The sequence below is a fragment of the Achroia grisella genome, unplaced genomic scaffold (assembly GCF_030625045.1).
Source record: "Achroia grisella isolate CSIRO2021 unplaced genomic scaffold, CSIRO_AGI_Agris_v1 utg6051, whole genome shotgun sequence".
Classification (NCBI taxonomy): domain Eukaryota; kingdom Metazoa; phylum Arthropoda; class Insecta; order Lepidoptera; family Pyralidae; genus Achroia; species Achroia grisella.
In genome coordinates this window covers 329,762-351,083 of record NW_026712961.1, presented here as the reverse complement: position 1 = coordinate 351,083, position 21,322 = coordinate 329,762, and the positions used below count along the sequence as shown (strand labels likewise).

General features: G+C 33.9%; 3 protein-coding genes across 3 annotated transcripts; 1 reads left to right on the top strand and 2 right to left on the bottom strand.

Annotated features, from left to right (window-relative positions):
- Positions 1 to 3,001: 3,001 nt before the first annotated feature.
- Positions 3,002 to 10,270, bottom strand: LOC131848968 (uncharacterized). The gene is made up of 7 exons (XM_059198942.1): positions 10,020 to 10,270; positions 7,614 to 7,784; positions 6,850 to 7,049; positions 6,508 to 6,687; positions 5,822 to 6,038; positions 4,272 to 5,483; positions 3,002 to 3,572 (listed from the first exon to the last, which is right to left on the bottom strand). The coding sequence occupies exons 2-7, from the start codon at positions 7,759 to 7,761 to the stop codon at positions 3,247 to 3,249; spliced, it is 2,283 nt and encodes a 760-aa protein (XP_059054925.1). The 5' UTR covers positions 7,762 to 7,784; positions 10,020 to 10,270; the 3' UTR covers positions 3,002 to 3,246.
- Positions 10,271 to 13,069: 2,799 nt separating this feature from the next.
- On the top strand, positions 13,070 to 15,494 carry LOC131848952 (uncharacterized). Its single transcript, XM_059198917.1, has 3 exons — positions 13,070 to 13,248; positions 14,204 to 14,313; positions 15,239 to 15,494. The coding sequence occupies exons 1-3, from the start codon at positions 13,192 to 13,194 to the stop codon at positions 15,387 to 15,389; spliced, it is 318 nt and encodes a 105-aa protein (XP_059054900.1). The 5' UTR covers positions 13,070 to 13,191; the 3' UTR covers positions 15,390 to 15,494.
- A 41-nt stretch (positions 15,495 to 15,535) lies between these two features.
- Positions 15,536 to 20,715, bottom strand: LOC131848953 (calcium and integrin-binding protein 1-like). Its single transcript, XM_059198918.1, has 5 exons — positions 20,488 to 20,715; positions 20,066 to 20,168; positions 18,173 to 18,320; positions 17,141 to 17,265; positions 15,536 to 15,746 (listed from the first exon to the last, which is right to left on the bottom strand). Exons 1-5 carry the CDS (start codon positions 20,577 to 20,579, stop codon positions 15,636 to 15,638), a joined length of 579 nt encoding a protein of 192 aa, XP_059054901.1. The 5' UTR covers positions 20,580 to 20,715; the 3' UTR covers positions 15,536 to 15,635.
- Positions 20,716 to 21,322: the final 607 nt, after the last annotated feature.

Genomic DNA, 21,322 nt, shown 5'->3' with positions numbered 1-21,322 from the left:
AAAATAGTAGATTTTATATGTATATGTGTTAAAATGATATGACATATGTTATGTACCTTATCTGTTAGATTTCAGTCAGATAATTTATCTGGCACTAAGAAATGGTAGTGTTCCCAGATCAACATATACACCACCAGATTACACTTTCTTTTGATACTGTTAACATTTGTCTTTTGGCGGATTACACTTATAGTAGGTCTACAATTTAGCATAAATCTCTTAATTTGTCGACTAGCTATAAACGATCAATTTTGACTTTGTATAATTAAATTATTAAGTTACCTTCACGAACAACCGTGAAAGTAAATTCATAAGTTATTAACCCCAGATTGAGTTACAAAGTTGCGTTTCGCAACGCTCGACATGCCTGCATTTTGATGGGTATGTTTAATCTATCGAATTAATTATGACATTAAGTTTAAAGTCGATAAGTCACCCGTAAACGGGCCATACAACTTTAAAGTAACAGCATTACATTGAAATTTGAATAACGCTTAGTATTAATATCTAACGCAGGGTTAACCCTACTTAAAAGGTTGAAAAATATTAGATTGAATTCTCTATATCAGGTCATTTTTACTATCAGGTACGAGTACACGAAGCTTTATGTCATTGGGCACTTTTATATTAAAAGACACGATTCCGTAAGATTTAAAAGAAATTAAATAAATTGTATGCAGTTGTTATAAAAATATGCCATGCCTCATTGGCGGAAATGATGAACCTACACGGAACTTTAAGACATTCTACATAAATTAAAAGTAACAAGTAAGAATGAAAACAAAGATACGGATTTAACAGGTTAACCAAACCTACCACCATATAAACCACTATTATAATACTTCACAGTGTATGACGTCACACATGAAATCAGTGTGTTCATAAATTCTAACATTAACATGAGCAAATTTAACATTTATATGTAACAAAGAATATAAAACAATCGACATTTTCAATAGAATTAACAATATTATAATTTACTGCGAGCGATGCAGCAATGCACATTTTGCTATAAAGATTTGTATGGACTTATAATACATATATATTATAAGCAGGAATATATTTTTTTATATTGGCTTTACCCACTTACGTCATAGGTTTTGGTCCTACTCAGGATATTTATTATTTCAACATACATAATTATTTGTATAAAAAAAATTTGTTCACAATGGATCAAATTGGCAATTAAATTAGAGGTAACTTGTACAAAACAAAAGAACGTAAAACATAAGAAAAATTATTTGAAATATAATTTGTGCATTAGAAAGAAAATTATATCGAATTATAAATAAAATTATATATAAATTTCTTAAAAAATCAATCGATATTCTGCTAGTCAATTTTAGGCGTAATCGAATCGAGACGACAGATACTGAAGAACATTTTCAACACACACTTTTTATATTATTTGTCATTTACAGAATTTTCATATCTTATTTATTTCATTTCGATTCAATCGAGTCCACTTGTCGAGTACCAATTACACTCGCTTCATTAATTGCCAAGTCGACTTGCTGAGAACTAGTTATTTGTGTTACATCGTGTACGCTTGCAAATTAATAAATCATTATGAAGAGTCACGCTCTGGTGACGTTAGACTAAGAGAACGCAAGAATCAGACAAACGACGTTGTTCCTGCATTAAGTCAATAAATAAATGCACTTGAAATGCTGTATCACGTACGAAGAAAATTTATAAGAGTAGGCACACCGGAATTCGCTCAAGTGGTCTAACTGCATTTTAATACCAATTCAATCAAAAATACATATAATTTGTTAGACGCATTTGAAAATACAAGATGCACTTTTAATTCTATACATTTTGCACAATTTAATGATACTAATAAGGTAATGAGGATTTTTCATTATATGCATAGCTCTAGGGTATCTTTGTAAGGTTCTCTATTAAATAAAGAAACCAGCTTAAAATAAACAATACAGGGTTACTCTGTGCGTTAGTAAATGTACCTGTCATTGTATCCCCGTCACCAATTAAACGCAATATACAAATCTGATTATATCTGGTTGCACAATGCATACCATAACTAAAATGTAGTAAATTCGTTAGTGGAACATAAACAGATTACCATTTGGGTACTATAATAAAAATTATAAACTTAATAATGTTAATTACTATAATTTATAAGATCGTGGTTTAATTAATATATAATACAAAATAATTTAACACTGCTGCCCTTTATAAGATGGATGGTCTCGACTTTATTCTATTAATATTTAATAACTAACATATACAGTCTAGTAATTAAGTTTACAATAGTAGCACATCCCTTTACAGATTATTATACTTTACCTAACTTTGTGCAAAGATATTTAAAACAAAATGATTAGACATAACTTGGCAACCCGATTATTGAAACTCTCCGATCATAAGAACGTGGGCGGCTCTACCACAAACGCTCACCGTTATATTCTATACTCAAACACCGCTGCCTCTACCAGCGAAGTCATCAATATGCCACATTGGATCCGTAGGTATCCACTCTGAAGTATAATCTTAATATCGGTTTCGATCCAATCTAGTTTTGTATTGTCCTTTTAAAATATAATCAAGACAACACCGAATTAATTGATAAAATGTCAATAATTTCGTTGACCACAAAATTTGGTATTAATGCTTTGTTAATGCATAATTGAATAGAATAAGTATGAAACGGGGTAATCCAATGTTATTGGATCGAAATTAGTTTCCAGAATAGACCAGCAGGTGTTATATAAGAAGGCCAATACATTAACTATTAAACTGTAATTATTAATATTTTCAGTATCATTACATTTGACGCGCTATACTAACCACCATCAATACAGACTTAGTGACAACTGGTTGGTCCATACACAGAAATAAACAAAGTAATTCTATCCCCGGCCCAGAGCATAGCGTCAAAGGTTAGAACACATTAGAAGATATTTCAACACACATTTGAACACATGTTGGCACAAATAAGTGGAGCTGCCAGTACCAATTAAGTACTGTACTTTGCACTCGCTTTTACTGTACAAAACACGTCACTCACTTGAACTTTAACGCCTAGATGTGTGTTAAAAAATCGACACAGGACGGGACAATGATAATATTTGCACTTTGAAACTACATCTGAGGCCGGCTTAATTCAATAGTTAACATAATTATTCAAGCGTGGTAACAGTGGTCGAGGCAAGTAACGCAGGAGTTACAAACTCAGGCGTGGTGACGATTGACGAATCGCTGATAAGAGGCGATACAAGCGGCCTATATGTAGGTGGGACAGTGGTCGAGACTCGTGCCGCAGGCGTCGCAAAGCCGCGCGTCGCGGCGGTTGACGAGCGTGCAGGCGGGGCACTCACGTCCTCCCGAAGTTAACGGCTGGATCTCAGGGCCTCGACGCGACTTACCGCACATCTCGCAGGCGCCTAGCGCGCCGCGGTTCAGATAAGTGCATGTCGTGCACTCCCACCGCTCGTCGCTTCGCTCGGGACGCACAGACGAGCGACTGGCGGGCCGCGCGGTATCCGGCTCGTCTAGCGATACTATTAGCTGCGCTTTTAACTCATTATTTGGTTGTGTGGAAATTGAACCTGAAAGAGAATTTATAATTTAATAATAGACGTTGTTTTATTATTTATGTAATTAAAATTCTACTATGTCAATTGAATTTTAAATTTTTCTAGGATTATTTTCCAAATGTAGATTTAGTTCGAGACAGAAGATATAAATATATTGAGATGTCGCTACTTTGTTTGATACGTATTTTATTCATAATACATATAAATCCTGGACATATTTATTACTTTCTAAATTAATTTCGTTACTAGACTATTGCTATTGAGTAGAAACAAAATATGCATCATGACAAGGGCCCGCACTGGACACTGCAACTTGAATAAACACATGGCAAATTTAAGCCTGTGTTCAGCAAAAATCTGCATATTAAGTCAAGCTAAAGAGGAAACGCCACTACACATATTATGTGGTCTTACCCCGCTCATGCATAAACGAAATATTTGCTTTGGAAAGTATTCAATCTATCCTGGCCAATCATCACTCCTCTTAGAAATGAAGGATTTAATTAAAGGATATTATTTAATCCTTCAATTGTTGTCCCTGACGGGTCTAGGTCCGAAATTTGAAAAAGGGCGAGCACAATAGATTTACGTAAATTGCAGTGCTACAGGTCAACATTAGTATATAATAAATAAAATAAGATAATGTAGCCGTTAAATATAACAAAATATTTATACAGTTCTTCTATAGAGTTACTAAATAAATCTACATACCTGTATTACTCTTGGAACTGTGTGGCACATTATTTATTCCATTTTCTACAGGTTTGCTCTTGCTCGGCTTTTCAACTTCTATGGCCACATTTTTCGTGGGCTTTTTTACTTTTTTCACTTCTGCCGTACTCGACATTGTACCATTTATAGAATTTTGCTGCTTGATTACTTCCTTCCTGTCTTTTATATCTTTCTTTGTCAATAACTTCACTTTATCCGGTGCAACTTTCGTCGGGATTAAGGCGTCAGCCTTAGGATTACCGATGGGTTCAAGTTTCCGTATCCTCTTTTCTTCCGCTTGTTTCTTTGCTAATTGCTTAGCGCGTTTTAACTCTTGCTCGTGTTTCATCTTCATTAAATTCTCGTTCACTTTAGCCGTTCGATAAACTTCGTCGTCGTATGACCGGTCGAGATTCATCGCTTGTAGACCATCTTCTAAGTCAAGTGTTGTAGGTTGATATTTCGCTCTACGTTCTTCCCTGTCCAATCTGTCAAGCGTCCTCGAATCCCTATCGAGAGACGGTGAGTATCGACTCCGGCCGTCACCGTCTTGATCTTTGCTAGACAAATTTCTAAATACATAATCCCAGCTTTCGTATGTCCCCATACCATCCTCTCTGGCTTTACTCAAAACAGGTTGAGTGTCTGATCGAGGTAAACTCGGTAAAGTAATATCACTGAAATTTGATTTCGACGTGCTATTCCGCCTCGAGTTTTCAAGTTGTCTATTCTTTTTGTGACCACGATCCTCATCTCTGTGCCTGTCAAACTTGCCATTCTCATAGATAGATGGCGAATCCAATTCTATTAATTGAGCTGTTGGGACTGTTGGATACCTATATTGTGGTATAGGTGGATAACCATTGATAGGAACATTGTTAGCATGTTTTATAGGTGCGTATACAGGAGTAGGTATCATGTACGGCGACTGAACGGGATAGTAATAAGGTACCCCATAAGGAGTCATCATTGGTACATTGGTAACTGTTACAGGTACGTCCGGGTGCATATGCTGATGTGGAATAGGGTACATCATCTGAGGAGGTATGGCATTTGGGGCCATCATATAGGAAGGATGCATCATCGGCACAATGGGCTCATCCAATGAGGTTTCTTCTGGACATATTCGGTTGCATGTAGTTAGGGGATGGTACCTGTTCCGTGACGGAAGTTCTGTTACTGTTACTGGCACATTGGAGTATATTTCTGGACCTGAAATTTTAAAAAAACGTGTATATGTAGCTAATTACCTAAGCGTAAAGTTGAACTGATTGAGATTGGGACAGAGTTTATTTTTAATCTTAATATTATAAAAAAAAATGTTATTGATACAGAAAATAACTTACATAATTATAGAAAACCGAATCCCATAAACCACACCCAATCAATACAAATACAATAATTATACATTAAAAATATTCAGATTATTTTAACAAGAACAATTTAATTTCACTGTACAGGTTGCAAATGAATTCAAGAAGCTGCATCACAGATTTCCATTTCATAACAAAATTCACACATTCACACACTAGGACTTGTGATAGCCTTACCGTCGACATATGACAGATCAATATGGCGAGCATCCCGCAGGGGCGGTAGTTGTTGTAGATGCGGATGTGGATGTTGGTGCGGATGTGAGTGCGGGGCGGCGAGGCGCGCGGCGGCTGCGGCGGCGGATGCGGCGTGCGACACGCGCTCGCGGGCCACATCCGCCCACGACACGCGCGCGCCGCTACTCCACACCGCCTCCCAAATCTGAGACATTATCTGAAAAAAAGGCGAACATTCTCGTTATCATTCAGATCTACATTTGAATTATTAAAACCGACTCTAATATCGAGTAGCACGGTGTACATTTCCAAGCAGTAAGGCTTTTTAACATAGACAATACACAATTAAAGACTTTTTAAGGGCTTGCATTTTTTTCTGTTGGAATAGTTTTTTTATAGTAGATACTGATGAATATATTAGCAGCAAATTTCAACACAATGTACATTGTTACTAAATTTCTGGAATAAATAAGTAACTGTGGAAACAGTGTAAAAAATAAGTGACAAATAAAAATTTGTCGTAGTCTAGTGTAACTACGACAAATTTTTATTCTTGCAACCTGCATTGCAAACTGCATTCTTGAACAATGTAATCAATTATATCTTTATGGTTATTCGATCCAGAATTTAATCTGTACTTAAAGAAATTATAAATAATACATTAGAAATCTGTAGCATGCAATTACCTGACATTCACACTGGGCAATGAGCGCATCTCTGGAAACAGCTGCGACCATATCAGGGCAAATTGGTGCATCAAGAGCCATGCGGCCGGAGCCCACTGACTTATATCCCATTGCATGCAGCAGTATCTCCGCGCCTACCATGTTCGCCTCTACCTCATGTTTATAGTAACCACAATATAACTGGAAAGAAAATAAAATATAAAAAACTTTTAAACAACCGCAAGACTACCGAGGCCGTCGAATATTGAGGCCAAGAAGTATTTCAATAAAAAAATATATATTCAGTACAAACTCCACACACGTATTTAAACATGTATATTTTCTAATGTCTGATTTACTTACCCTTATGACCTTATATTCCTTCCGCCATGGTTGTGCGAGAAGATTGGCAGCGTACCGCGCTAGCGCCGCCCAACCGAGGCCGGCACGGTACGCGCTGAATTCTGACAACTCATTGATAGTCCGCTGGAACACCTTGCCAGTCTCTGCTAGCCCAAACTTGCACTCATGTGGCACTAGTGACAGGTACTCGATAATGTAATCTGTTAAATTAAGTTAAGATAGTTGTGATTTTAGATATTATGATATAATAAATATACCCTAATCATCAATGGGTATGAAAATAGTTGTTGGCTGATTTAATCAATTAGGATGTAAATTATGCTATCTCTGCCATACTAAATTGGTTCACATGTAATAATCTATTATTGAACTCCAACAAAACTAAGTGCATTAAATTCACGCTGCCTAATGTAAAACAAGTAAATACGCAGCTATTGCTTAATGATGAAATAGTAAATTTTGTTAATGATACAGTTTTTTTAGGAATAACAGTGGACCCGAAGTTACAATGGGGGCCCCATATTTCAAAATTAGCCAGTAGACTTAGTTCTGCTGCTTATGCAATTAGAAGGATAAGGCTCAGACCTATCCGACATGCACACAAAATTTTATAATAATCAGTGAAGCCATTTTAGAGAAATATGGTAACTAACATTGTGATATAAGAATTTTATATATAAGATGTAGACAAACCAATTTAATTTTATTTATATGTGTATATAACACAAAAATTTCGATATTTACTAAATAGTTCAATGAGTAACCTTCTAATTTCTCTTTCTGCTGCAACTTCTCTGGGCTGTCGTCAGTTTCGAGGTAGCTATAGTGTGTGTCCTCGATACGCCTCCACAGCGCCGGCAGACGCTCGCGCAGCAGCGCGTCGCCCATGCCTGTCGCGCACGTCATTACCATCACACACGCTCTTCACACCTCACCTGCCGCCAACATAGCTCAATTCAGCACATATCATAATCATCTTCTTACCTTTATCCCAAAATAGTGGGTCGGCCCAATATAATATCTCAGGACAGTTCACATAGCGCCATCAAGTACCAAGTTAATCAGAGATCGCGTGATGGGTACTAGACATCTATATATACAATATAATAATACATAGATACAATAAGATATAAATACATAGATACATTATTTGGTAAATACATACATACATACTATAGAAAGGAAACACTGTCACACACTGACAAGTGACTGAAACACTGACATTTTATCTGTCTGGGTGTTCAATTCATTGAAGGTATGTCAAAACAAGTTAGGTAGATAGCACGCTACAACAGATATTGAGCCAAACCACAATTCAGGATATAAGAGGATAAGAGCTTGTAGCTCCACAAGATGGTCTGCCGAAATTTGTTCATCATAAGATACATGTACCATGACAATTTCCATTATGCAAAAAATCAACACACATAGAGAATAACCAAAACAGGAACCAATCTGTGAGTCAGTCACAAACCTCAATAATGAAGATAATCACTTGACAAGTGTATGTTATAATTGGGCTAAGCCTATACTACATTAGATGATTGACTTTGCCATTAACACAACCCTTATTGTAGTACTGCCTAACCTATTATTAATACATTCATTTCATTTGAATAATTATATTAATCAAAATAAACATTCTAAATCAATGCTGATTGCATACATTACAATCAATCAAATGATAAAAGCTAATAAAATTAGATATTTAAAATGTTGATAAGTACAATGTGAAGATATGATAATATAACTTCACATTGTACCTAACAATTACAGCTACAATAATACAATAAATGAGTCATAAAAGTTGATTTCATTACTAACCATTAGTGCTAATGTCTGTTTTCTCTTCATATTTTACAGTAATGAGATGAATAAATAAAGACTATGTAAAATAAATATTCACTATTTACTGGTCTATATTCACTATTTACTACTATGTGGTCTGGCAGTGTATTATGCCAACTTATATCCGATGTAGCAGGTTTAATTGCTCACAATTTGTTAATATTAATGAAATATGATATACAATATTATTAAAGATGAAGATATGTGCATCTTATCAGGCCATACTTTATCTTGAAAAATAAAGCAGATGTAGCTGTAATAGCAAGTGAGTTATAACAAATAGTATCGAATACAAAAATTGGCACCAAATTGTTTATATTACTAAGTGATATTTAATTAATGATACAGTAACCAAGTGAACATAAACAAGAAATCTAGGTTGGCAGAAAAAAGTTGATATAAGAAATTAAAAAAAATGTAAACACAGGTGGCATGGTTAGTTCCAGAGAAGTATGGAGGTGCTTTTACCCATGAGGGTTAAAAAGCAGAATAATATAATGTACATAGTTATGTGGAATACCAACTCTATCATAATAATAAAATATAATAGACAAATACATTTCTGCATTTAAAATATGTGTCTCAGTTTAACAATATAAACAAAAATAGAAACAAAACAGTCATGCTGTTTATCAGTTTATGTCTATACTATTAAACAAGATTTCATTATTAGTAATTTCACAAAATATTAAAAAATACTACACATCTAACAATAATTGATAACATTTACTTCATGAGTAATCTGAGGAAAATACTATATTTATAGAAACAATCAATTCATTGACATTCAGATTTCACAAAACATTATAAATGGCAATTCTACGTATACAATATTTTGTCATAACAATACAAAATAATTATGTTATCAAAATACTATAAAATTATGAATCTATATTTTATAATCACCCAAAGCGTTTGTGTATATATTAATAAGTAATTGTTCTATTGATTTTTTGTGGAAATCGTTTATAATGTATATATCCTCATACTTTGTAAAACCCGTCATGAGCTATGTACATATGTTATGGTACAAGCTTATGTGCATATATATATTTATATGCATATACAATACACATATCAGAAAATAAATATTAATGTAATATATCAACAGTGCACAGAAATGAGTATGAACAGAGCACAAGTAGTCATATAATGAAAATTATTATGATACGGAATGTACACGAACGTAATGCTGAGCAAAAAATATGATAATGACCATCACTCCCACGCGACATTATTCTATAAGTAATTTGTAATCCCATTTCACCAAAGTTTTAGTTGGTTATTACATGTAATAACAACGGGAGACCTATTAAACTTACCACGCACGAAGAACATTCTTTTCCTGGATGTCAAAATTATTTCAATGCACCGAATGTAGAGCGGACAAAAATAGTACACCAAAAATAACAAAGGGTTGGCTGTTAACTTAATGTTGACGACATGATTAAATTGTTTATGCACCTTATCTGTTTAGAACCTTGTTTTTAAACTGCAGAAAACATTTATTAAGAAAAAATACCAATAAAATGAAAATAGTATGTAAAACAAAATTTTATTAACCTTGTTTTGACGTTTGATTATGAGAGGTGGCTGGTCTGATGGCCTATTCTGACACTGACAGTAGAAGTCAACAACTGTCTTCTAAGTATCGCAGAGCAACATCAGTTATTTAGGCTGTATGTTCTTGTACCAAAAATGTAGTTGTAAAATACCAACACGAGATATTGAGAGGGTTTATAGTCGTATTTTTAATTAGACGTGACGTTTCCTGCCTATCCATTTGTAGTGTTGTGACAAAGTGAGAAAAACTCCTGAATTAATGGAATTGTCAAAATACCAACACGAGATATTGAGAGGGTTCAGTTACATCTTCTTCTTATTCCTCTTATCGCTCTGTCCAAAACTTGTTTTTATTCATTAAAAAAATCATTGTTGCTTTCAGTCATTAATTATAAATCTGTCTGCTCTCCTAATTTTTCGGCGCCATAACTAAAAAATTATACATGTTTAATATAACGGCTATGAATCAAAATTAATATATTTTTACGTATAATTAGTAAAAATCTCTTACCACGTTTTATACTTATATATTTGCTGAGTTCCCGATATTTCGGCTTCAACCACCGTGTTTCACCGCTTCATCAACAGTGTTTCAACCACCATGATCACGGGTAAACTGTGTGTCAGTTTACAACATGGTAAGATCCCGTGATTTCTACTAATTATACGTATAAATAATGACCGCGTCTAATTTAAAACAGTATATAATATATTTTTGTATCAATTGGAGTTTGTAATTTTGTACGATCACAAATGCAATTTTAATCGCAGAAGTCGTTTGCGTACCCACGCAAACGACTCTGCGATTAGAATTGCATTCCTCAGCTTACCTATTTCAGTCGCCAAGCAACTTACTTTGTAAGCTGTATTTCGGTTGTAGGGTACAATTATAGGGAATAGAGACGTTTTGTCCGTTCATAAAATAAAAACAACATAATTATTTCAAATTCAGTATTCAGTTTACAATTATTTCATTTTCAGTGTATATCATAGTTTCCCGTTATACCACGTGAAATATATTACTTTCAACTACGGAGTGCACATCTCGCTCGCTACGTGGGCGTTTCAATAAGTCTGCTTGCAAAGCATTTATTTTATTTAATTTAGTGCCAAATTTAAACTTTGAGTATTTCTCGTTTAAATTTTTCTATAAACTAAATAAAGATGTTTAGACCTCACGTAAAATGTTGTGTAAATCGTAAATTTCATGATAGTTAATTACTATATGTTAATGATTTCATGTTAGTAGATACTTGGCGTTTACCTGTATTGTTTATTAAATGGATCATGAACGCATATCCAATGTAACCACGTGGGACTCAGAAAACTAAATCCACATCCACACATCCACATAAATAAAAACCTTTTCGACCATTTCATTAGATAATAAAAATAAATGCATATTTTATCTGTGGTGATAAGTATTTAATCCATTACAATCGCCGGCGCCGTCTAAAATGGGTAACACAATTATGTGTGGTGATATTGTACAACAATAAACTGTTGTTAACGTAGTTCTGTAGTATTTATATGGTCTGTGAATTATTGAAGATTGGCGGTAATTTCAAAATATTGCATATCGTCACACACACAAATAGTCGTATCTAAACTAATAATATAAAGAGGTAAAGTTTGAGTTTGTAATGTGGTAGAGGTGATCAGATTAATATAAAGGTAAATTTAATATTGGATAGCCCATTTATAGTGGAAGGCTATATAATATGCAACGCTCAATAATAGCGGAGCTGCAGTAAAAAGTATAACAAAAACGGGATAAATGTGACGAAAACGAAGTTGCTCGGGTCAGCTAGTGAAATTATAAGGTGACTAGCATTATTGATTACATTAAAAAAAACTATGATTTGTATAATATACATATTATACTATACATCACAGTCCATCTTCTGCGTGTTTTTTTTTCTTTTTTATATGTATAATATTCGATTATGTATAATTATTTGATGTATATTATATTATATATGTATTCATATGTAAATTTGTGTCATTTCTGTGTACGTTCGCTGATATCTACTATATTTTATTTACATAAGTGTATATAATAACATATTTCCACTAATGCGCCACCTACTCTATTTTTTGTAAATACTCTCTTTCCAAAGGTTGTCTGTAAGAGATTGCATTAGCGATAAGACCGCTTTTTGTACTTAGTTTTATTTTTTATGTTTTTAATTTTGTTCTTGTCCTTTATATGATGGTGCAATAAAGTGTTATAAATAAATAAATCACAGTCCATTTTATACGTACTTACTTTTATTTCATCTTTTGCTGTTTTTTATTGCAAAACTGTCATTCATAGACTATCGCGTTGGTCTAGCAGTTTAGCATACCGCTTTACTTCCGATATAATATTATCTTATATGTGCTTCCGATGGTAACCAACTATACGTCGCGGGTTTGATTCCGCGTGTGAGGAGTACGGGGCATCGTGCAATCATGCAAACTAAATATGATGAGTTTGTGATTGGTTGGTCTAGCTGTTTTGTATGTATATATTTAAAACTAAAATGTATTTAATTATTTCTATCAATTGTTTAATACCCCAAGCCAAGCTTCTGCTTAGCTTGGGGCTAAATGATGCTGTATGAATTGTCTAAAGGTTCTTATTATTATTGCATATTACTGAAAAAACCTTCATATACCTAAGATTCGACTAAAAAATATAAAAAAAAACACTGGCACGTAAGAATGGGACGCAGGAGACATTAGAGATAATCGCGTTTGGACTGTGTGCGGAAATGTCTCAATATTGAGTTAAGAATGGTTACTAAAATATAATATATATATATATATATATAGTTATAAAATATAATTAGTTAATAAAATTATTAAATCAATCGTAGCACAAAATCTTCGTTAATTTAATCGATTTATTTTTTATAAGATTCAAAATTTATATATATTTATTATAAAATGGACATCTTATTTGTAGATAATGGCAGACAAGGTGAAATTGATACATTTTATGAGGTAACATATTCTAAAGCTTCTAAACTTCTATAAAAAAATGTGGTAGGTACTGTTGGTATCATTTAATGTGTAAGTAATTAAATATGGAATGATGTACCCGCCTGTGGTAACGTTGGAAAACTTAACCTTGAATCTTGAACAGTGCTCTTCAAATGTTGCTGGTGTATCAAATAAATGCAGACGTAGCAGTATATATCACTAACGAATAGTCTTAACCAAATTACACCCTATACGCTAGCTAATGCACAATATCACACAGTTTAAATGGTTCACAATATTTATAACATCTACGAGTTTTTCATTTTATAATTACCGACAGTCCACAACTATTGCTAGGCACACACCGCGTTATAGTCTTTGACATATCATATAGGTTCTAACTATTCATCGCAGGGATCGTAGATTTAGGATGAAGTGAGATCAATTAGCACATCGTAATAAATACTTAATTATTTTATTAGTATAGTTTAAACGGGTAGGGTGAGTATCGCCGATAGATAGAGTATCAGTACGGTATTTAGTGAATGTTTAACGATGCATCCATCCAGTTGCATCCAGTTGGCGCGCGAGTGCTCCGATTATTCATACCCAAAACAAAAAAGTTGGCCTAATCACTAGCCGTGTATCTTTATTTTTCCTCAAATAAGCTGAGAGGGCACCTGGTGGTATGTCATAAACTTGATTGCCTATACCTATATCTACATGAACAGCGCCACCACAACGTCATCATATAACATCCGTGATACCACGCATGCATTAATATTCCGGAGGACTAACCTGTAAATTTATTGTTATATCTCACTCTTTAACTAAAACACATCACACACACTCAGTAGTACATATTACAAGCAAATTGCTTGTAATATGTACTACTGAGGGTTTTCACTCTGATTTGTCTACCTCAGTATTTACTAGAGTACCTACACGAACTATAATCATATTTTGTGCTTACCAGGCTTGTCAACGACATAGGGATTATTACAGAGGATATGCAAAGGCAAACCATGCTTTACTTTACTTCAAAGATCAAGAATATCTATGGCAGAGTCCGGCAGGAATGACCGCGTAAGTTTTGAAGATTAAAAAAATCTAAGTTGTCCGTACGAACTGTACTTAGATTTTTCTTGCTGAAAGTAAGAGGCGATTGATTTGGATGTTTTATCTAAATAAGAGAAACAAGCCGACGGTCCACCTGATGGTAAGTGGTAACTGTTTATTATGGTATTCCTGAAAAACACCACAGATATGTAGTTATCATGTAACGCCCAGAACACTACACTTACGTTGCCATTTCGGAGGAAGTCAGAAGTCAGATGATATTATGACTGTATTTCTAAATCTAAAGGCTCAAAACTAAATCGCTTGACAACTGAAATAGGTGAGATTACTACATTTTACGAGACCTCTGGAAACATCCAGGTGCTGTTTTGTATACAATTCGGAATTTAAAGTTCTAAATTAATATTGTACTTTTAAGCGAATGTGGAACTGATTAACGCTTAAAAATAAAATACAAAGAATAAATAGTAACACCGCTTTCAATTTCTTGTCTACATTTCCAGATTATATAGATAGTCTTGCTGGAAACCATTTTTAAATTAGGTAGATATTTATTATATTTATGCGAATGTTGAGATGGATGTTTGATGTGACAAGAATGGATAAGATAAAGAATGAATACATTAGAGGAAGTATGAAAGCGGCGTCTGTTGTGGTATGGGCATGTAATGCGTAGGAATGAAGATAATGTTTTAAGGAAGGTGTTACATATGAATGTGGATGGTTATAAGGGCAAAGAAAGTCCGAAACAGAGATGGATGGACTGTGTGTATGTATGATGGATAGATGGTAAGGTAGAATATGTTTACGCCCTGTAAATAACGAGATCACTGGGATCAGGATAAATGGAAGAGAAAAACAAATGCCCCGACCCCTAATAAATGGGATAAGGATGAAGCAGATGATGTATTTATTATATTTATGGTTTTAGAACTTATCTCGGTTTCCCGATGTACTTCGTCAAATACAAACAGCCTCTGGTCCTACCTAGTACGGGCCGAACTAGCGGACTCCCAGCGTTGCCAGACCGCACACTCGCTGGCCGTTTCAATAAAACTGCTTGCAAGGCGTTCGTGCGATAAATCATCCTGCATACAATTTGTATCTACAATTTTAAATATTATGTGGCAGCATTCCTCTGAGTACAAATAAAATTATCTAGGAGCACGGGTTGATGGATTAAAATAAATAAAAGCTTTATCATTACATTTTATTAAAATTGTGTTTTTATTAACCATTTGTAATTAGGCTGCCGAGATATGGATAATTAAGTTAATTGTGTGTCTAAAATTTTATTACATTGCATACATTTTACAAAAATAACTTTATTATAGTCTAAAATAAAAAGTTGACTTAAACTCAGGCAATCTTGATAGCACGAATTCGAATTCTTGTAGATTGATATTTCCGCATTTATTAAATTTTATTTCGTTCATAACCTGCGGAGTAAAAAAAAGAGCATAAATTACCTACACAAACATAACGCTATGATTGTTATTCCCAATGAGGTTGTCAGAAGTATTATCAGTTATCTACGTCATGGGTAAACGCAACACTTTCCCTGGTAAAGTTTTGAATCTGAAATCCTATTTGAAATAGGTACCTACCTCATTGCGTGAGATTTAATGTTATCGTATATTTAATATTTATTCCTAATAAATTAGTGCTCTTTGGTAGTTTGTTTGGTAGGTAACATTACATTTTTATGTCGAAATGTGTGCATTTCGACTTAAAAATTTAACAATGTCGTTCTGCTTCCGATAAAACGGCTTTCCGAATGAGAGGTAGATAAAAAGAAGGATAAGTGTAAATATTCTAAAGTGCTTAAATTAAGTTTATTTGAATAAAGCATTTTCAATTCTCCTCCGCTGTCGGAGTCGGATATAAAAAATAAATCCGTAACATCACCACATTTAATTTAGCACCACCATCTTAAACACAAAATTCCATATGGAGTAGGATTAGTCAAGTAAATGTCACTTTGTTAAACTGATGTCCCTAAATATGTAGGTATATCAAATATTATATAGCTATTACGAGCTACTTCGTCCATGTGGAATTTAACTTATATTTTGTTAAAATTAATAAATCATCTAAAATAAAAGTAGCCTAAGTTATTCTTTATAACATTAGCTATCGTTATATATTTGTATATATTAATTTCTATGCTAAACCTAAGTAAAAAAACAGGTATCCCTATGCAATTTGTCAAAACTTTACTGTAGTCGTTTTTTCAATAAAATATTTTAACGCACCTTACTACTGAATATTGACAAATATTAAAAAATGTATGTTCTCTGTGTACAATCTCAATATTTGGTACTTAATGTGTTTTTTATTTTAATATCTACAGAGATATGTCAACTTCAACCGTTCTCTTCCAGTTATAACCCGCAACTCTATAAATGTCTTCGCTCCACCTAGCTGCGGGGTGTCCTACACTACGTTTGCCAATTCGCGGTCTCCACTCTAGAACACGTCTATAGCTACAATTAATCAATGTTAATGAATAGGGAATATATAAGTTGTTTATCTCTCTACAGCAACAATTCATCATCATCAGCCCACTGCAGTCCACTGCTGGACATAGGCCTCCCCCAAGGCACACCACTGGGCCCGATCTTCAACCGTTCTCTTCCAGTTATAACCCGCAACTCTATGAATGTAAATCCACTTAGTATAGATGTAATATTATCTTAAATGTGGTACAAACAAACCGATATATAAGTCGGTCAGTAAGTTCTCACTAAACTGAGTAAAAATCTGTACAAATTCGGGAAATAACGAAAAGAAATCTCACCGAGTTTGTATTTAAATATCAATAGATACTTACAATTTTAGCAATTTCTTCCTTGGACTGTTTGTCGATGAAGTTATCAGGATTCTGACAGCCGGATGTTAACAGATCTATGATGTTTATGATGTCCCCAGCCGAAATTTTCTTGTCGTTATCAATATCTTAAAATAATCTAAATTACTAACAAGTTCTCTCACTCTCTGGTCTGCCTGCGCTAACAGCATACGCTAGCGGGGCACCAGTTAAAGATGACAAGAGGAGCAGAAAGTCAGTTGAGTTCGCACGTCGTGATAAATTCACTCCTTCCATGTCAACCTGTCATAGTACATTAGTAGTAATAAGGCCACTAGTCCCCATTACTATGTTGTAATATTATAAATTTATAATATTATCTGTGTCATTACTAACAATCCTATTCACCCGTCGGCTGAAGGGTGATAATATGAGGCAGTGAGTTTTAACAGGATACAGAGACTTGATGTCCTAGTCAATCGAAATGGCAACAAATGGATACCACGGCCAACAAATGACACCTACAAGTAAGCAAAAGTTGACACTTACTTTTCATCAGGCTGTTCCTCAGTTTCAGTCCCCTCTTCCCCACTGGGCACAATGGGCACATGCTCAGGGCCCCGCGATGGTCGCGATAGTCTAATCCCTACTCCATTGCCAACGGTTACCGATAGCTACTCTACTCTTGCTTTAAAATCAGTCTTAACAAATGCTTACTGACTATGGTCCATTTGTTCGTCTTTGTTATTTTTTTATAAATGTGTAGCAAGAACTTGAGCCCCTCATTACATAACAACATTTTAAAATTATTTTTGCCTGGTTAGATTTGAAGGTAGGGCATCCTCATATACATCTCTAAAGAGTCATGTTCAAAAATGTCTATTCTGTCTATTCTAACAAAATAGTGCTTTATTACTATGGTCATAGGGGCCACATTATCCTAATGCTCCCAAGGCCTCTATTAGGCAAAAGACAGCCCTGGTCAGCTTGTTTGTCATTCAAGTAGCATTAAACGTATCTACTCAGGTAGCAGTTCGAAAACTGCTGGTTACTTACCGAATATTTGGAAAGCCCATACTGCTTTCACTTTAGCTGGACACTCTAAACTCATCACTGAACATAAGTCGAGTAAATCCTCGAAAGAAAAACAACCGTCTTTCTTTGATGAAAATACATGGAATATGCGTTCGCGAAACGGATTATTCTGGAAACATTACAGGTAGGTATTAAAATTTAATAAGTCCGGTAATTATAGGAAATTTTAATGAAATAGATATCTAATTCTGAAGTATCTAAACGTATTTATTATTTACAAAGTTTTATTTACAGAGTTTTATTGTCGAACGTAAAATACCCTAATTTTACGTTCGACAGTATAGTAATCTAAGAATATACTACTCAAGAGTCAGTAATAATGATGTCAAACTTCCACAGATACAAATATTATCTAAATATAGTAAAAAATATTATCTAAATACTTCAAGCTCTAGTGCTTCGGTTACACTCGCCTACTTATACTATTATATGAGTACAGTAATAATTCGACATTAATTATTGATTTATGTAAAAAAATTGCATTATCTAATCATCATTTTATAAGATGGTCGATTTTTAATGTAATTGGAATGGCAAAACAGCTGACGATGTTTTATTTGGTGGTAAGTGGTAACCATGGCCTAGGTATAAACATGAACAGCGCTAGGATTATCATATTATCATGAGATTATTCCGATCATGTCATTCCGGAGTACTAAGATGTCATGCCTCTTATCCTCTAATTTCACTTCATTAATTAATTTGTCACAAACTGCACATAGCAAAGTTATGATACTATACATATTATAGTTACCATAAATCAACTTGAGTGGTACTTACCACTTCATGCTGTACCTAGGCTAAAGCAGTAATTATAGGCACAAATAAATTTAATAATTCACTAAAGACAAGACATCTATCATAGCCACGCTTCATGACTCAACGGTTAAGCTACAAGATATTGTATATTTATCAAAATATTAGTGGCTTCTCCAGCAAAGGATTAAAATTAAGTCTCTTCTTAGAATCTAAGAAAGAAACAATATGAAATGATATGTCCTTTTGAACATTATAATATCGGAATTATTAGGTTTTTTGCTAGGAACAATGCCATTTATGGCAGTTCAATTATGGTTTTAAAAAAATATGTAGAATTCAAAAACCGTCAAGACATTATAAATATTTCCATTGAACAAACAATTGAACTATCTTGCGTATAATTAGTTACTTGTATAATAATTTGCGTTTATCGTCCGCTATCGACTTGTTTTGATTCTTTTGAACTGGCTATGGAGGAATCATTGTGACGTCTCGTAGGTACGGAGGAATAAAACATTATCTGTATGTGGCGATTTTAATGTGGTTTCGTATCGGGATGCTCAATAAGCCTAAGATTGATTCACTTATTTAAATCATTTGATTTTCACAATCTTTTTCTAGATCCCGGTCTCAATCGAACCGGGTCGCAGGAAATTCATTAAATGCATTACAAGTAAAAATTCTCAAAGAACTGCATCTATATATGTACATCGGGACTGCCCGACTAGTGGTAGGAACATGTTTGTACTAGTTTGTAGTCTATACATACCTACTGGTTAATTCTTATTTTTTGTAATATTCTGCTGAAACGTATACTTCAAACTAAACCGAATAAAACATTTATTATGACATTAATACGTCGCTAGGGTAGAAAAGGGTGCAAAATGGCGCCATCCACTGTAATTGAGTACGAAATGAGTTTCTAGAATAGTCTGACATTACCTCCACTGTCTTTATGTATACCACTCAAGAACTAGGTACATAGTTTGACACTTAAGTTTCTATAAGTTTTGTAGGCATTAGGCTATTTTACTGTATTATATACATAGTTCAAAGGACTATTTCTGTGTTCTGTGATTATAACTAACGACTTACCTTTAAAATATCAAATTTCCCGATAATTTCTTCCTGTCCAAATCTATGATCAAAATTTTCCAACACTTTATTGGCATCAATCGATTGAAACTTATTCATTAAACTGAAATGAAATGAGGTATACTTATTGTACCTTATATGTTAGTAACTCTCATATCTCAATCTCCGTCACATTTCATGCCATCAAATAGCCACTACCAGAAAAATACAAGCAAGTCTAGCTAACTTGTATTTTTCAAAACTCTTTTCAAGTTAATAGTGTTAATATTAATAGGATTCTTTTCACTAGAATAACACTATTTATTTGAACCACATATCTACATAATTACTCGTATACGACACTACTCGTACGATAAAACAATTGAAAAATATTTTAATAATTTTTGAGTTGTGCCACTATTTAAGTGTTTCCAATAACTTACTATAATATTTCTTCCTTACTTAAATATGTTAAGACACTGTATTCTTCCAAACGTTCTTCAGTAAGTTCAGGATGACTCGAATTGCTACCCATGATTTATTATAAATGCAATATGGTTGCTTTTTTTGCGAAAAGTATTCTACTCATTAACTCAACACACACACGTATCCTACAAGTGAGAGAACGCAATAATACTATATTGAGGTATAATTCTCTACTTAAGTAGTATGCGACTGTGATATCACAATGCAAATGTCTGTGTTTGCGTATGGTGAGTGTCCCGTTTGTCGACCACCGGTGGTTGTCAGTCACTTAACACAAGAGATATAGTGAAAATATCTAAAAACACGTCAAGTCTAGTCAATTAGTGAGCACGTCTGTAACGTAACATTATACGGACAGACATGTTGATATTGAATAATTTTTAGCTTTTAGATAAATTTTAAATACTCATATATTTTTTTTTATACTACTATGGTGGCAAGCAAGCATATGGTCCATCTGATGGTAAACGGTTACCGTAGCTTATGAACGCTTGAAACACCAGGGGTGTCACGTGCGCGTTGCCGATCCCAAATTTAATTAATTTATACTATATCGGTAACAAATATGAGTAACTTCAATGTTTTTTATTGATTAAACCAGACTAATAATACAAATGAAAATGTGTGAATTTGAAAAAAAAAAACATATTTTTTTATAATATATCCTGAACCTGTTTTTTGTCTTTAATATGACAATCATAATAATAGATTAGAAAATGTTATTAAATGCATAATAACTGGTCATCAACCGGCACCATCACCCTATTATATCTAATCTGTACAATGACCATA

Coding starts and splice junctions, on each gene's coding strand:
- LOC131848968 (XM_059198942.1), bottom strand. CDS start 7,761: ATGGTAATGACGTGCGCGACAGGCATGGGCGACGCGCTGCTGCGCGAG. Junction 6,688..6,849: donor AGGAATATAAGGTCATAAGG/GTAAGTAAATCA, acceptor TTTTCTTTCCAG/TTATATTGTGGTTACTATAA. Junction 5,484..5,821: donor TGATCTGTCATATGTCGACG/GTAAGGCTATCA, acceptor TTAAAATTTCAG/GTCCAGAAATATACTCCAAT.
- LOC131848952 (XM_059198917.1), top strand. CDS start 13,192: ATGGACATCTTATTTGTAGATAATGGCAGACAAGGTGAAATTGATACA. Junction 13,249..14,203: donor AAATTGATACATTTTATGAG/GTAACATATTCT, acceptor TGTGCTTACCAG/GCTTGTCAACGACATAGGGA. Junction 14,314..15,238: donor AGTCCGGCAGGAATGACCGC/GTAAGTTTTGAA, acceptor TTATGGTTTTAG/AACTTATCTCGGTTTCCCGA.
- LOC131848953 (XM_059198918.1), bottom strand. CDS start 20,579: ATGGGTAGCAATTCGAGTCATCCTGAACTTACTGAAGAACGTTTGGAA. Junction 20,169..20,487: donor AGTAAGGAAGAAATATTATA/GTAAGTTATTGG, acceptor ATTTCATTTCAG/TTTAATGAATAAGTTTCAAT. Junction 17,266..18,172: donor ATGGGCTTTCCAAATATTCG/GTAAGTAACCAG, acceptor GATTATTTTAAG/ATATTGATAACGACAAGAAA.